Raw genomic sequence first — 16,370 nt, forward strand, 5'->3', positions numbered from 1 at the left:
GTTATGGGCAACCCATTTGGTTTGTTCCATGTATGGGAAGAGAAGTGGTAGCTGCCCCATCCCTGGAGGTGTCAAGGCCAGAGCCCCATCACTCAATGGGGCTCCAGACAGTCTGATTTGGTGGGGGGCGTCCAGCCCATGGCAGGTGGTTGGAACTGGGTGATCTTTGATGCCCCTTCCAACCCAAGCCATTCTATGATTCATCCTAAACTCCAGCTTCACTTTTTGCGGACTACTGTGGCCAAGGAGGAACAAACCCAGTCCTCATGCACAGAACCAGACACCACAGGTCAAATCTCAGCAAAAAACACTTTGTCACCAAGCCAGCCTGAAACAGCTTTTGTGGATTTAACCACTGCATAATTCCTGCTAATTAACCATATCCCTTTTGTCCTCAGGAGAGACATACCTGTACAGAAGGCATCTGGTTCAGCCACTCTGGAGCAGGATGGCAGCAACTAACTCCTATACCTTATCCTCACCCCACCTGCCCCAGCAAAGATAAGTAGAGCCAACAGGATGAGGTGGTGCCAACAGGAGAGGGGCTCTTGCAAGCTGGACACTTCCAGCTGCTTTCCCCAAAGCAAAGCAGGACGTTTGCTCATACCCTCAATGCTTGGCTGTCCCAGGGCATTGCACAAGACCCCTTTTCTCTTTGTGGATCGCAGCTGCTCCCCAGCAGCAAGGAATCAAATTGCCTCATTATGGTTTTAGGATTGCTAATTGCCAGTTACAAGAAACCCAGCCATAGAAGACAATGTCTCTCTCTACTCCCTGAAAGACAACACCGGCCCTGGGGATGATCTCTGGGTGCAGCAGCCCATACACACAGCACTGAGTGGGTGATTTTTCCTGGCTTCTCCTCCTTGTGCATAGATTTGTGATGACATGGTAATTCAAGAGGCACCAGCCTCAGTGAGAGCTGAAGAAGCCCAACTTGCACCCTGGTTTTTACATCCATTCTCACATAGCAGCCGGCTCTGCTCTTTTGGGATGCTGAACCACTGCTGTTCCACAGGGCCAGCCTGGAGGAGCTGCCTCAGCCCAAACTTCTGGCCTGGTTTTGTTTGCCCTGCAGTTTGCTTTCTTCACACTGTATTTGATTACCTGCCATATACCTGTGGGAGATTTCACCTTTTATAACTTCCTCATATCACGTATTCAGGATTAACACAGCTACTGCTAGAACACCCTTACGCTTGTGTTCTTCATCCTGTTTACTTTACAGGCAACCCATATATGTTTCCCATGCTCCGCTCCTGGGCAGTGCTGGAGATCAGACTGGTTTAGAAGTGAAACCACCCAACTCCTCATTGTGCGCAATGAATGGCTTTGAGCAGCAGAATAAGTCACACAGCCCCTTCTTCTTTAAGACCCACACTCCTCTGTGTGCCAATCGCATGCCTTAAGCACTCCCTGTGCACAGGTCAATGGGCAATCCCAGAGAGCCCACCCTGAGCTGCAGATAGCTCAGACTGATCTCCCTTTGTGCTGTAGTGATATTACTAAATCATATTTTTATTGCTGTCATATTGGTAAAAAAAATATGCACTTCAGTACAACCATTAACCACAATTACCACTCATTTGCACAGAATCTGAAACTAGATGTGCATTTGCTCTTCTGCTATCAACCAATAAATCTCAAGTGCACGTGGACCAGACAGCAAGGCAAGCAATCACTTCGCCTGTAGCTACTTTTAGTTGTCCCAGCAAAGAGCTTTGCAAACAGCATTTTCTCCATTTTTGTTGACTAGTGGGTGCCCCGTCACGGCAGACAGCCAAGGTCAGCCTGGATGGGGCTCTGAGCACCCAATGGAGCTGTAGGTATCCCTGTTCACTGCAGGGAAGTTGGACCAGATGACTTTTAAGGGCTCCTTCCAACTCAAACAGTTCTATGATCCTGGAGCCCACAGCTTGTCCTTGGGCTCTGACCATTTGTAATCTCCTAGCCATGTAAATCCTTTATGGGGCATTGGCCCTGGTGTCTGCTCAGAGCTCCCCTGTGCAGTTTGCCTGTCCTCCACGACAATGGGCATTTGGATTAAAATATCTGTTAACTTACTGATTTTTTTACTCTCCCGTGGGCTCTGGAGTCCAAGTAGTGCAGAATTGTTTTGCAGCTTCATGCAGCTCTTTATGGGTCTGTGAGCATTCAGGCTTGGCAGGATCCAGTACGGTGCCAGCTAGCCTAAATTCAGCAGTCCTCCAGCCTTGAGGCTTGAGGAAGAGGCTCTTGGAAGCATCCTACCTGCACAGAGAAAAAAAAACAAAAAACAAAAAACCTACACCCTAAGGCCATAAGAAAGGCATTAAACTGAACACACCTTACACAAAATTCAGCACGGGCAGAGCTCAGAAAAGGGATGCTGAACAGCTCTGAGCTCCTGAGCGCGAAGATACAGGCCCAGGTGGGGCTGCTTGGGGGAACCGAGGTCTATAAAGCCCCAACATCCACCCATGCCGATAGGCGCGTTTGTTCCTTAGGCTTAGGTTTGTTCCTTAGGGACCGGCATCCCCCACCCGCATCCACCGCTCCGCCCCAACGCCGGCAGCGGTCCGCGGACGCTTAGCGCCCCCTAACGGTACGGGGTGAGCCGCACAGCGCAGCGGGGCGGGGGCGGGCTGAGCTCGCGGAGATGTTTCTGCCGTGATTCAAGTTCATTAGTTCCGATGATGCCTCCGAAGGGAAACGTTCCTCCTTTCGATTCCAGCCGACTTGGGCCCGAGCCTGTTTTTCATAAGGGCCGGTAAATGCAAACAGATAGGGCTCTTCCATTGGAAACAGGCGGCGTGAGACATAATTAAAGAAGTATGCACTGGCGTTTCAAAGAACCGTTTTCAATTACTGCTATTTCGAGAGTATGAAGGGGAAATATTTTGAACAAGACCGCTTCAGAAACAGATGATGTTTGTCGTTAGTTTTGAAATAATATTTGATTATGGGATCGAGGTTTTCATTTGCCAGATCTCCCTTACATGGGCACAATGGGGCTGATGCACTACGGTGTGGGAGCAGGAGTGCAGGTCCTAGGGAGAGGGCTTCTTTTCCCATAGGAAATGTCCTCCTTCTCCCATCGCCCATTTTTCAGTTATAGGATCATTCAGATTGAAAAAGAGCACTAAAAAGAGCACTAGGATTACCAAGGCCAACCCCAATCCCCGCAACATCATGCCCACTGACCACATCCCTCAGTGCCACATCTCCACTGTTCTTGAACACCTCCACAGATGGTGACCCCACTGCATTCCATACTGACACCCATAGGTTCAGCACCACATTACCCAGCAGCTTGAGGTCAATGAACCTCTCCAAGCTTCCTTTGGCCACATGCAAAGTGGGCACATCCACGTTCCCTTTCATCTTCTGGATTCTTCCAGCACTTCAGTCACTGGGGCTCCTGGGAGACCCCAAAGCCTTCATGAAGCCAGCAGCATGGGAATTGCCTGGCCATGGAGGAGGGCTCTCCACTGACATCTGCCCAGCGAGCTTGTGAGGCTAGAGCAGCAGAAATGCTGGTCCTCGATGGACCATGAGAAATCATTTCCTTGTGCTATTTACAGCAGCCAAGGACATTTTTTCCTTCTGGAAACACCGCAAGGAGGATGTTTCTCATGGCTACCGAGAAAGGGGAGGGTCTGCTCTGGGGAATAGTGTGAGCTGGGGCAGCAGCACAGCACATCAAAGTGAGCCCAGGAGGCCAAACCCAGTATTTTGCTGCTCCTGTGTCAGAGTGCAGCATTGCTGGCGTCAGCACAGGCTCTCGTATGTAGGATGAGCATCAGCAGGCTGCAGGGACATTCAGCAAGTGGAGGCATCAACAGACAGCTCCTGTCCATGTTCCTGGGCCCACAGCTATTCCCAAATCCATGGCTGCTGGACCTGAGGTGCACATGATGGCTTCCCTGTCTCACCGAGGGTCAGATGATTCCTGCAGATTCTGTGCTCACCTGGTGGAGCTGGACATGGGTGGCAATGCCTCCTTTTCCATGCATGGATTTTACAGGGGCTGTAAGTGGTGGGTAAGTCAACATTTTCTCACTGAGTCACCACTGCCATTCCCAGTGCAGTTTCCCACTCCTGCTGCCCACTTCGAGGCATGCAGGGGCCCAGGCCCTTTCTCCCCATCTCCACTCCCATCCCCTTTCCCAGCTCCATCACTATTACCACCCCCAATCCCATCCCACCACTCCCCTTCAGCCTTTGGTGACAGAGAGCTATGGCTCCACCACTGGCCTATGGCCTCCCAGGTCCAGGTATGAGCAGAACACTGTGATGCTCCAGCAAATCCTCCCTTTCCACACCCACCTCCCTCCCTTCTTACACCACAGCCCCTCAGAAAGGGACCATCCACCTGCATCACCATCAGACACCATCCTTTGGCATGGTCCCAAGCTAATCCTGGTGCTTTCCAACCACTTGTAAGACCATGACAACACCACCAGCCCTGATTTCTGCTTGCCTCCTGCCTCCATGAGCCTGCAGAAAGCATCCCGCAGAGAGCAGCCACTGTGTCAAAGAGCAGAAGGGTTTCAGCTTTGGCCAAGCTCTGGCAGGTTCCCAAAGCTGGGAAGGAGAAAAGAGTTATGAAAACACTCATCAGAAGGCAGTGAGAAATTAGATGTAGGTCACTTGAACTCCAGCCCCGAGAAAAGGGGTCAAGCCCACGGAGTAAAGCACAGCTGGATGGGAAGAAGCCAGCAGAGTTTTGGAGGAGAAATGGCTTGATCTGTTAATTTGCTGACATTCCCCAGGCTGGGCTTTTCCTCCCCTCGGGGATGCAGGTCCGGCCTCACGTGCACACAACGGGATGTGGATAATGCCTCAGGGATGGGGTCTGGCCCAGGTGACTGGGACCATACATCTGCTGCGAGAAAGCCATAGTGCAGTGTGATTCTCCTTTTAACACACATTTTGGGGATTGTGTGATGCTTTTCTTACCATTTGAAGACATTTAAAAGAGCACAGGGTCTTGCTTTCACATCCTCTAAATCTGAGTGAACAAGCCTGAAATTTGTATTAACGCTGACATCAAAAAACATGACTTGCAAAATTAACTTAGTGCAGTTCTACCAGTGAAGTTCTTTCCTTCTCACTTGTACACATTTACCAGTAATTATTGCAAACACCAGTTCCAGCACCTCCACTGCTGCCCCTTGCCTAACATCAGGCAGCTCTTCGCAGATGCCAAACCTCCAATTTCAAAAGCAATTTGTACTTGAGAACAATTATCTCCCAAGAACAACAACCTTTGCTTTGGGCACTTTGTATATTGCAATTTTTAAAGTGCTGCTACTCAGCAGTCTGAAAATTTAGTGGAGAGCTGGAGAACATAACTTCATCCGATTTCTGTCTGTAAGGAAGAGCTGAAACCAGGCATAAGGGTTGCAGTGAGGCTAGAGATCCGAGCTGGGGAGGAGCTACCGAGATATAGAATCATAGAATCATAGAATCACCAAGGTTGGAAAAGACCTTCAAGATCACCCAGTCCAACCGTTCATCTATTCCCAATAGCTCCCACTAAACCATGTCCCTCAACACAACATCCAGCCTTTCCTTGAACACCCCCAGGGTCGGTGACTCCACCACCTCCCTGGGCAGTCCATTCCAGTGCCTGACCACCTTTCTGAAAAGTAATACTTCCTCACTGTCCAGCCTGAATCTCCCCTGCCGTAGCTTGAAACCATTCCCTCTGGTCCTATCACTAATGACACGAGAGAAGAGGCCGACCCCCAGCTCACTACAACCTCCCTTCAGGAAGTTATAGAGAGCAATGAGGTCTCCCCTGAGCCTCCTCTTCTCCAGGCTGAACATTCCCAGCTCCTTCAGCCTCTCCTCATATGGCCTGTGTTCCAGACCCCTCACAAGCAGATGTTGCTTTAGCCATGAGCTGAAAGAGGCAAAGGGGAGCAAATCCTCTGTGCCAGCCCAAAGTATGGCTCAGCCATTCAGATGTACAATTATAGAACCAGCTTGGTTAGAAAAAACCTTCAAGATCATTGACTCCAATCACTGACTTGACCTACAGAGTCCTGTCAGCAGCCCAAATCCCTTAGTGCCATGCCCTCACATCTGGGGACACAAGATAGAACTTCCCTCTGAAGAGCCCAAGACCCTCTACAGAACAGAGGAACCACAAGGAGCAGGTGACCCTTGGAAAGCACAGGGCAGGGCCAGATACCCAGATCTCCAGCCAGCTAGGTGGTGGAGGCTCTCCAAAGACGGCATCCCCCTGGATGCTGCATTCAGGGCCATAGGGAGCCAAGAGACACATTCAGCCTCCCTCTGCTTCCAACTTCATCTTGCCCTGGAAGGCTCTGCAACCTTGCTCCTTCTGGGAGATTTATAGCTTGGCCCCACAGCTGCACTCAGTTCAGAGTTTACATAAATGTTGGGCAAAGTCCATCGCTGACATTTCACGCCATCAAGGACTGTAACAGCTGCTGAAACAGCCAAATCATAGGGGTTCATGCCCTGGAGAGAAGGGGCTTTAAATCTTCCCCTGCCCAGCCACTGACCTCATGTCATTGGGCTGCTCCAGCTGCCGGCAGTGCTGATTCATTCTCCTGCAGGGATATTTCCCTGGGCAGTTGCAGAGAGGCTCAGCTCAGGCACCACCAGCCCAAGATGCTGCCACCATGATGGAAGCTCCAAGGGATGGAGCACAATCACAGCCTCACCTGCACTTCAGGAAGCAAAGAATACCCTTCAATGTAAGAAAAAGCAGAGCCTGAGAATCAAGGAGATTCCTGCACACTGCTGTTCCCTGATGCTCAGGACAGAGACAGAAGCCATAGAACCTGTTTATGACTTGTACAAATGTGATGAATGGCTGTTCCGAAAGCATTTCAGATGGGCTGCTCCTTGTCTGCATCTTCATAAACTGATGTTTGGGAATAGTTAAAGAGCTGCCTTGACTTGGTTAACTTGATAGCCACAATGTTTCACCAAGCTGATGCAGGATTTATGTCTCAATCAGGCAATAATGTTTGGTAAGCATTTGGTTTTGGTGGAGATTTACGTCCTATCAGAGATCTGACAGATTTACATGTCTGCCAGAGGTAGAGTTTCAAGAGGAGCCTACTGTGAAACACTGAGCATAGGGTCTTACTGCTGGAGGGCAAGTCCCTGTGGTCACTGTCCTGGCCCCTGCTGTTGCATTGCCCTGCCAATGTTTTCAAGTAATAAAATGAAACAAAGTCTAAGGGAGCTGCCTGGTGACAGAAAGCATTTGCAGTGTGGTTCTCTTCCTCCATCTTTTTGATGAGAACCCATCACAATCCAGCCTCCGGAGGGAGGTGATGCCCATCTCCTTCTCTTGTTCCAGCAAAGCTGCAACTGAGAGGAAATATCCCTGTGATGCAAGCAATGGCCACAATAGCTTCATGCTTCAAGCAGGTACATCAGCATCTTGAACATCTACAGGTATGGCCAAAAAGTAGCTGGAGCTGATGGCTGGTTTTTGATTGATGGTTCTGAGCATGCTTTGGCGCTGGAAGGAACCAGAGGTCCCCACATCACTGATTTGGCATGCTGAGCTTCAAATCCTGGCTCCTCCTCCATGGTGTTCATCATTAATGTGGGAATCGCTATTAATCAGCAAGTGCTCATTTCCTCATTACTCACCCATAACGGGACACGGCCAGCATGCCGGCACCTTCAAGCAGTGGTTGTTTAATGACTCGTACCTTGAAGGCATCCCAAGAAAAACAAGCACGAGCAGAGTCACTTGGTGTCAAATAAACCACACGTTTTAGAATTTGCTGAAACAGTGACGTTTAAGTGCATAAAAGTTCTGGAGGGGGTCATCAGATTTCAGATTTGGTTGCATAAGATAGCATTTGGCCAGGACAAATAAAGACTTGGGTTTTTTTTCCTCTTCTACTTTAAACAGCTTCCTCCAATCCTATCTTTGGAAAAGGAGGAAAGGTGAAATGTGGCAAGAAGGGTGCAGGGGAAACAGCTTTTCAGCCACATTGTGCAAACTCCTCCTTTCCCAACAAACAATACTAGGGACAGGAGCCCCACAACATTAGCTGGGCAGAGGGACACGAGAGCTTGTCTCAGTCCCAAAGCATTGCAGACCCTTCCTCAGCTCCTCCCAGCACCTACCTCCTGTCCATGCCCTTCTCTTCCTTTTTCTTCATCACTTTTGCTGCCCATGGGGAGTCTGTGTTACCTGTTCACATTTAGTGGAAAACATGGCACGTGCAGTAGCTGGATGGGGGAGCAGAGCCTGGACCCACCACTGCTCTCCTGACTAGAGATACTCAAAACCTGGATGTTTTCCTGCTCAATCTACTGTAGAGAACCTGCCTTAGCAGGGAGTTGGGCTTAGTGATCTCTAGAGGTCCTTTTCAGCCCCTACACCTACAGCTGTATCTCAAGAATATAGCTGCGTGCATTAGCACAGAGCAAACAAATATCAGTTGCATGTGTACAGCACATGCAACACGCATTTCCCAAACGATTTTGGGCACAGGAACCTTCCTGCTCCTGTACAGCCCACGCTTCTCTCTGTTTGCTTCAATAAACTCAACACATGTGATGAAATCGACTTACACGCATGCAGCAACGCCGCCTTCGAAGAGAAAATCTGCAGAATGAGCCATCCTCAGGCATGCAGCCTGTGGGGCTGTGCAGGTGGGGACACACATAGCTGCATGGAGACATCTGTGATTGTCCCCTGTGTGTCACTCCTGTCCCCACGTGGGGGCTGGATGTTGAGATCTGCACGAAAGTGCTGCCAGGGCTCCTATCCAACAGAAGGAGTGTGAGTGTTCTGGCACAGTTAGAGGTTTAGGATGCGTTTTTTTAATTAGGAAAATAACAACTTTGCTGACTTTTCTATTCTGGTCTTGTTCTGCTCTCGTTAACTGCTCTTTGTATCAAGCAGCACCCTAGCCCAGGCTCAAGCCCTTATGACTGCTGATGGGAAGCATTTTGTTTCGTAACAGTGGTCTCAGCCAGCAGAGCACATGAGAACATTTTTTCATGAACATGAAAGATACTATTTTAGAAACTGTTCTCCCCCATGTTTATGGTGCTTAGAGATGCGCCAGCTCAAACACTTTGCAGCCACGTGCACCATTTAACCCACTAGGGCCAGGCAATGGGGCGTGCAGAATTTCCATGTGCCAGATGTGTAGTGGCTGTCCCCTTGATATGTTGGATTCCTGCTGCTTATTCATTTACAGCTTAACAGTCTTTCCTTCTCTTTTGGCATCCTTTATCCTCAACGGGAAGGTCCTTCTCTTTCCTGATGAGCAGACCTCATGCTCACTGCCTTTTCCACCTTGTCTCCTTTGTGGTTACAAAGCCCCATTCAGCATTGTGATTTCACGTCTTCGTATCTCCCCAGAAACCAGGCCTGCTGAGGTCAGCTTCAACACAAGGCTCCAGGTAGGTCTAAAAGCTCCCATGCAGCGCTGGGGATGCCACAAACCCAACAGCATAAAGGCAGCAGGAGGGTTCCAGCAAAAGCTCCACTGAGATCACTATCCACCATGTCCAACAAAAATACACACTCCCCTGTCACAGAGCAAAGTGGAGTCGCCCAGAGTTATGATTTCCTTTCAGCAGATATTTCATCTTCAGGCTGTCACTTTCACTCAGGCCATGATTAAAACAATAAACCCCAGAGAAGCCACCCTGCTCCCCGTCAACAGCTGCTTCTCCTCGCTGCGAGCCATTCATCACCAAGAGGAGAGAGGGGAAATTAAAGACAGATTATTATTATTATTATTATCTATAATTTGAGGCTGACACACTGGGTGAGTGAGCTCTCCTTGGCTAAGCCTGAGGTGGATCTGTTGGTGTGAGGGATGTGCCACATGCCAAGCACCTTCAGCAAGTCATGAACCTGGGTGGATTACTGCTGCTTACCTCTGAAATCCTTCTTGGCCATTTGTGTTAGATCCAAAACCTCATCTTGAGGAACAAAACGCCCAGTAAGTGCACCAGTTTGACTACCAATGTGGTCCTCAACATCCTAACCCAACACATTCTTCTTCATCTCTGCCATGTCTTAGCTGGGATGGCAGCATGAGACCTTCATGGCCCTTTACAAACTGGGTTATGAGGATGAAGTGGGAACCTGGTTGTCCTCTGAGCCTGCAATCACAGAATCATAAAGATCGGAAAAGATCATCAGGTCAGGTCATCCACTTACCAACAACATTGCCCACTGATTGCGTCCCTCAGTGTCACATTCCCATGGTTCTTGAGCACCTCCAGGGACAGTGATACCACCACCGCCTCCCTGGGAAGCCTGTGCCAATCCACCACCACTCTTTTTGAGAAGAGATGTTTTCTAATATCCAACCTGAACCTCCCCTGGCACAGCTCAAAGCCATCCTCATCCTATTGCTATTACCTGGGAAAAGAAGTCAAACCCCACCTCACCACAAAACGTCCATGTGCCATTATGTAGACATGAAGAACCATCCAGCCACGCTGACTGCAGGGCTCATGAAGGAGATACCTACAACTGTCTGCTTGAGAGATGCTGAAGAAAAGAGCCTTCATCCTGCCAAGTTCGGGACACAAAACATCCTGCTCAGATGTCTCACTTGAGCCATGGTGACGTGTGGCTGTGGCAGACACATAGCAGCTTTCCTGGGAGTTTATTTTTCAAAGGCTCAGTGTGTTCCATTTCAGTACGGCTGGAAAATCTATTGTGTCAGTGCCCCGGCCATGCCTGTGCATACTTGCATTTTCATTACAGTATTTTTAGAGATTTCCACTCCTCAGCCTGATTTGGGAAGAAGTCAAAAATGTGAAATCTTGGACACTACCACAGGAAAAGAAACTCAATTTTTCAGTCAGCATTAGATACAGCCCTCAGACGTGGTGATGGATGTGCTGCCAGCCTGGAGAGCTGCACTCACTCCAAAGATAAGGGCCTGATGTGTCCCAGGAGGACTCTGTCCCCCAAGGAGCTGCTCCCAGCCCATCTTGCCCAAAAGCCACCCCGGAGCCCAGCAGTGCTAAGGAGCAACGCCAGCAACATGGTTTGACTGCCTGTGCACTGAAAACTCACCTACTTCTAATCTGGTTGCATTTCGGGCAGATAGAACCAGCCTTTCTGTCCACCTCTATTGCACATGGTGCATTTGGGGGTGAAAACCTCCTGGACCAACAGCTGCAGCCAGAAACCTATTGAGCACATTTATCTAGTGACTTCCTGTAAGAGCAAAGCTCTACAGTCACTCAGCTTTCCTCCATCAGGTTGATGTTTCAAGCATTTCCACACACCCAGTAGCACTGAGTAAAACGACAGCCTAGATTCTCACTAAAGGGTGCCTCAGTCCATGGGCCTCACCTCTAGCCAAGCATCTCATATCGGATGAAGGTCAGCCCAACACTCTGTGACGAGGCCATGAGGGGTGGATGTACTGGGATCCCAATGAGAGGTCATGTTGAGCTGAGCTCTGCTGGTGTTTCTCCCGAAAGCAGGGTCCCACATCTTGCTGAGGAGCTCAAACAACTCCAGCCCTGTGGCTGGTTTGGAAGCTACGCCATTTGCAACTCTGCTTCTTTTGATAACCAGACAATCATGTGCTAGGAGCTGATGTTATCATTTCAGTATCAAGGAGCAGCTTAGCTCAAGGCAGGTTAACTGCAGATGCTCAGCAGGTACCTGCCCTCTTTAGAGGGTTCCCAGACATCAGTCGCTCCAAACTTTCAGCCCAGTTGCCTTAATTCAGTAGTTAGGAGTCCATCACAGGGAAGCAGGAAGGTAGCCAATACACACTCAGGAATCCCCCCAACAACTGCTGTATCCCTAAAACACAACTCACCAACTCCAACCAAGCCTGATACCTTTCCCCAGGAAGAAAAAAGCTCCTCCTTAGCACCTGCCCACTCCTATTTTAACAGCTGACTCCACTAATTAGCCCTCATTAGGCTCTGTGCCCCTCCTTTGTTTGTCAGTGAAGCCTCTTCCCTATTGAGGTGATCCCATTTTGTCCCCCACCCAGGCAGTGAGACCAAGCACTTTTCCTCCTCTGGTTTCCTTACCTCCCACCCTCCTTGCCAGCCCCCCAGCCCCACCATAACAATGCCCAAGCTTTAGCCTCACCACGCTCAGGGATCTTCCCATCGCCAGCCCACGCTGTGGGACCTCAGGGCAGTAACACGTCACACGTGGGGCAGCTGATGGGGACTGAGGAGCTTTCCCCCCACCTTTTATTGAAAATCATTTCTATTCTAGTGCAAACACTGTACATTTTACATCACAAAGCCAGAGATAATTTACAGGATCCGCTTCCATCTGGGAGTCCCTCCCATGGCATCATGTGTCAAAGCCCCCCAGCTTCATCGTCATCCGTGCCATGACTGCAAATCCCATTCACAGAGAATTGGTGCCTGTTCCTGTGTCGGGAAGGGGGTAAGGCTGAGAAATCAGTGCTTGTACAGAACAGGCAAGTGTGACTCAAGATCATTTTTTCCCCTGAACCGTACTAAAATGTGGCAATAATAGGGGTAACCATGGCAACGTCCTTGGAGCTGCAACAAAACGCCTCCTAAAACCCCACAGCACTCCATGCCTTCAGGACAAGGCTCTGAATTTGCAAATCTATTTACACAGTTCAGTAACATACAGATAAAATGTACATGATGGTAACATTTGGCTTGACAGATGACACTGCATGTTGGCTGAGGCCATTGGCGACTGAGTACAAACAAAACCTGCCCATTGATCCAGCTGCACTCGTTTAGCAGATAGATGTGAACAAAGCACTACTGATATTATGTGAACCCCTTTGTGTAAACATCCTAGCATGGGCCTTGAGATGTGTTTCTCTGTCCAGGAATGAGTAACACTGGTGGGGTGCAGCAGAGGGCAGAAAGGCAAGGAGTGGGTGAGCCAGGCACTGGGCAGACAGCTGAGGAGCTGCCTGTTGCACCAGTCCCTTTTCCTTCTGATGTTGCAGGACAGAGTTTTCAATCATGGCTCTGTTTGTGTAGGCACAGGAACCAAGAGTTTCTAATGAAGGCTGAGATTTCCAATAGCATAACCTGGTCCCAGCAGCTGGAACTGCATACTTGTGATAGAAATAGTTTGATTTAGAAATGCCAGCTCCTCTGCACTATAGAAGGCCAAAAAAAAAAAAAAAAAAAAAAAAAGGATCAAAACAGAACATCAGGGATTTCTTAAAATCCCTGCTCAGTCTTGCTTTCTTTGCTTTGTGTTCTGTTCTGTATAGCTTTAAGTCCTGATCACACGTACATTTCTTCTTTTGTCAAAAATACCTTTGCAGGAAGAAAAAAAAAGTCCACAAGCAATCACACACGCAATCACCAGCACAACTTACACCAGTTTGGATTTAGGGCTTTGTTTCCAGCGTAGCTCAAATACCTTGTCTGGACTTCCGTTCATACTCAGCCAGTATAAATTTCACCTTCACTTTAAAGAGATTTATTTCTCATTTCCTGTAACGTGCTATTTTAGACTACCAAACCCCTGTGGCAGACATCTGCACATGCCCAAGGCAGCAAACACCAAGATGGAGACCTAAGGAGTATCCCTCATGGCCCAGCTTCATTCTCCTTCCCACATCCCTGTGTGGACCACAGATAAGCTCTGCTGAATTCAGTAGGGCAACTCCAGGGTTAGCATGGGACATGTCTCTTAGAGAAGCACTATTTGCCATAATTAAGCCCCTTCCTCACCCAAGGTTTCCAAGAGGCAGGCACAACAAGCAACACAAAAGATCCTAAGATCTTTGCTTGCATGGAAGACACACCTTTTGGGTTGCATCTCCTCTGCTTTTCAAGGAGAGAAGGAAATAAGGTTCTAATTGGCTCTTCAGATGAGGGAGGGCAGGTGGGAAGAGTAAAGGAGAGTGGTGAAGGCTATAGGGCAGGTGGTAATGATAGGTCTGTGTGTTCTCCCTGCTGAGACATTACCCATCCTCTGAGGGATTGGTGGAAACTTTCCACCGGGATGTCCCTGTGTATTCCCAGTCACACGAACCTACCTAGTCAGATAGATGACAAGATCCTCATCTTATTCCATCAGGATGCAAATACCCAAGAGAAAAATCTGCATAGAATTGTGGCTTCCCTCCTGCCCCACTGCTGTGGGGTTTCCCATGGGAGGAGGAGAGCCACTGTGAGTGCTGCAGGAGGCTGTGGGGAAGGGCTCTGACAAGGGTGAGAGATGTTGTGGCTGGAATCTCAACGCACGGCTCCAGGAACCTGGATGCAGCACAAACATCCCAAGCATTTTCAATGGATTTTATTTCGTTTAATAAAAAACACCAACCAAGCTTGCATGTATATCTTATATATATAAATATATACAGTATATATAAAACAAATGCATCTGGACAACGCCTCTCCCTGTGGCACAAGCCGTAAGGCATGGAAAGGAGTGTCCTAACAGTCCTATTCTTGGCACTACAGAGCAAACCCTTCTCCATCCTCCCCCCACTCACAAACACACATTGGCTTTTCTCTCTTCTTTGGCTTTTCGAGGCGCTGACAACGTGTGTGAAGCCCACAGAGATCTTCCTTGTGTCGTGGTCCAGGCAACCTGGCAAGGATGCTCCCAGCCCATCGCGCCAATGGGCTTCTTGCAGTCAACATCAACGGCATTGCCTCTGTGGAACAAGGGATGTGGGAGGGGACGGAAGGTCAGGTGGATACAACGGAAAGCAGTGACCAAACAATTTCTTCTTCTAGGGTGAGCTGGGGTGGGGGAGCAAGCTTTGCACCTCAGCGCGGTGTTGGGTGGGAAGCAGCCGCGGGCTGAGATCAGCGAAGGTTTCTTTTTGCAGTCCCATACAAAAATGGAAAACAACAAGGGTGAGACTGTCCTTAACTGAAGAAGCTCATAGTATATTGAGCAGAAGCAATAAACCTGACAATAACAAGAAAAAAAATGGTGGCATTATCCCAAAAGGAAGGAGGAACCTTGTCACTCGAGCGGTTCAGTTTGCTCCCGCTTTGGTCCCAATATTCAGTTCTGGGTTGGGGTTGGCTTTTTTTTTTTTTCCTTTTTTCTTTTTTTAATATTTTTTAATATATATATATTTTTTATTTCAGCACAGAAGTTGCAAAGCAGGACGGGTGTTGTCGTATTTTCTCCTTCTGCGAAGCAGCTGCCTCCAGTCATTAATTGACTGTGGGCACTTGATTCCTCTGTAAACTATATTCTTTTGCCTTCAGTCTCAGGTTGGCAATACTGTTGGCCATATTCATGCCCTGCGCCGGGCTGGCGTTGGTACACGTGGTGGAGTAGGTGGCCATGGCACTGCAGGGTGGGGGAGAAAGAGAGAAACATTGGGTCACAGCGAGGTCCCTGCACTGCGGCACAATTCTGCATTACTGAGGTTAAACCCTGGGGTTTCCATCCCTGTGGGATGCGATTCTTACATGAGCATGGGATTGTCACAGCCCTTCACAGAACACCCTTGGAAATCTCTGCGCTGCAGCCCACTTGCTGAGGGACAGCCAAGGCCAGAGCTGTTCAAGGCAAGAGGAAATTTTCCACTTCCTATTCACTAACCCAAGAGATTTGCAATGAGGTCAGGGTGCCCGGCCTGCCAACTAGACCATTGTCCTTAAAACTATTCCCACTGGAAGCAATGTCCTTTTGATGAGACCAAGTTTTGTTTTTACTGCTTGAGAAAACACGTCACTTCTGAAACACATGTTACTTCAAAGAAGCGCTCCGGGAAAAACCCATTTCAACAGTTGTGATGCCTGTAGGTTGCAGAATCTTGGAAGGCAAAATTCCACATTTTTTTTTCCCTCAAAACTTCAGCTGATCCTATAGAACAAGCCTTAAAGGCTGAGAGGAAAACAAAACAAAACAAAAACACATTTTTGCTGCTTTCAAATCACGTATTTGTTCGTGAAAAACAGTACTTTTGGCAGCAGAGGCTGAACAAAGATGTCAGAGTCCTTTCTTATCCTACAAAAAATTTGCAAGTCTGCTTTCCAGGCCACTAGAAAACTTCTTTAACTCATGCGTCCCAGGATTCTGCAAAAAGAACCCATCCCAAAAGCCACCAAACTATCTGATGTGGTGCATTTCTTTATGGGGGTCCACAAATAAACACCAAGTGAACCAGAGATGCCAATTTAATATGGTCAGTGCATTTAGGAGGAAACTCCAAGTGGTGTTGGTGGTGCTCAGCCTACCAAATCACCTTCCTGGGTAGCTCATGTCTGGGAAATATTCTCCTCTACCCATAGAACCATGGAATCATAGAATCTTGAAGGTTGGAAAAGTCCTCTGAGATCATTTAGACCAACCATCAATCCATCCCATCATGCCCATGGACTCCCTCAGTGCCACATCTCCACGGTTCTTGAACGCCTCCAGGAATGCTGATCCCCACATCTCCTTTCTTTCC

General features: G+C 48.7%; 1 protein-coding gene and 1 long non-coding RNA gene across 3 annotated transcripts in view; both read right to left on the reverse strand.

Annotated features, from left to right (window-relative positions):
- Positions 1 to 7,553: 7,553 nt before the first annotated feature.
- On the reverse strand, positions 7,554 to 11,832 carry LOC125693263 (uncharacterized). The gene is made up of 3 exons (XR_007377023.1): positions 11,802 to 11,832; positions 9,886 to 10,113; positions 7,554 to 9,681 (listed from the first exon to the last, which is right to left on the reverse strand). It is a non-coding gene; the product is annotated as an uncharacterized LOC125693263 (long non-coding RNA).
- Positions 11,833 to 14,246: 2,414 nt separating this feature from the next.
- The window catches only part of PRRX1 (paired related homeobox 1), a 32,521-nt gene continuing 30,397 nt past the window's right edge, over positions 14,247 to 16,370 (reverse strand). Inside the window, exon 4 of one of the 2 annotated variants that reach the window (XM_048946813.1) lies at positions 14,247 to 15,262. In XM_048946813.1, coding sequence (XP_048802770.1) covers positions 15,124 to 15,262 — 139 coding nt within the window. In that variant the 3' untranslated portion in view covers positions 14,247 to 15,123. The remainder of the gene's footprint in view (positions 15,263 to 16,370) is intronic. The other variant, XM_048946814.1, reaches the window with a different exon arrangement.

Source organism: Lagopus muta, chromosome 5 (assembly GCF_023343835.1).
Source record: "Lagopus muta isolate bLagMut1 chromosome 5, bLagMut1 primary, whole genome shotgun sequence".
Lineage (NCBI taxonomy): Eukaryota > Metazoa > Chordata > Aves > Galliformes > Phasianidae > Lagopus > Lagopus muta.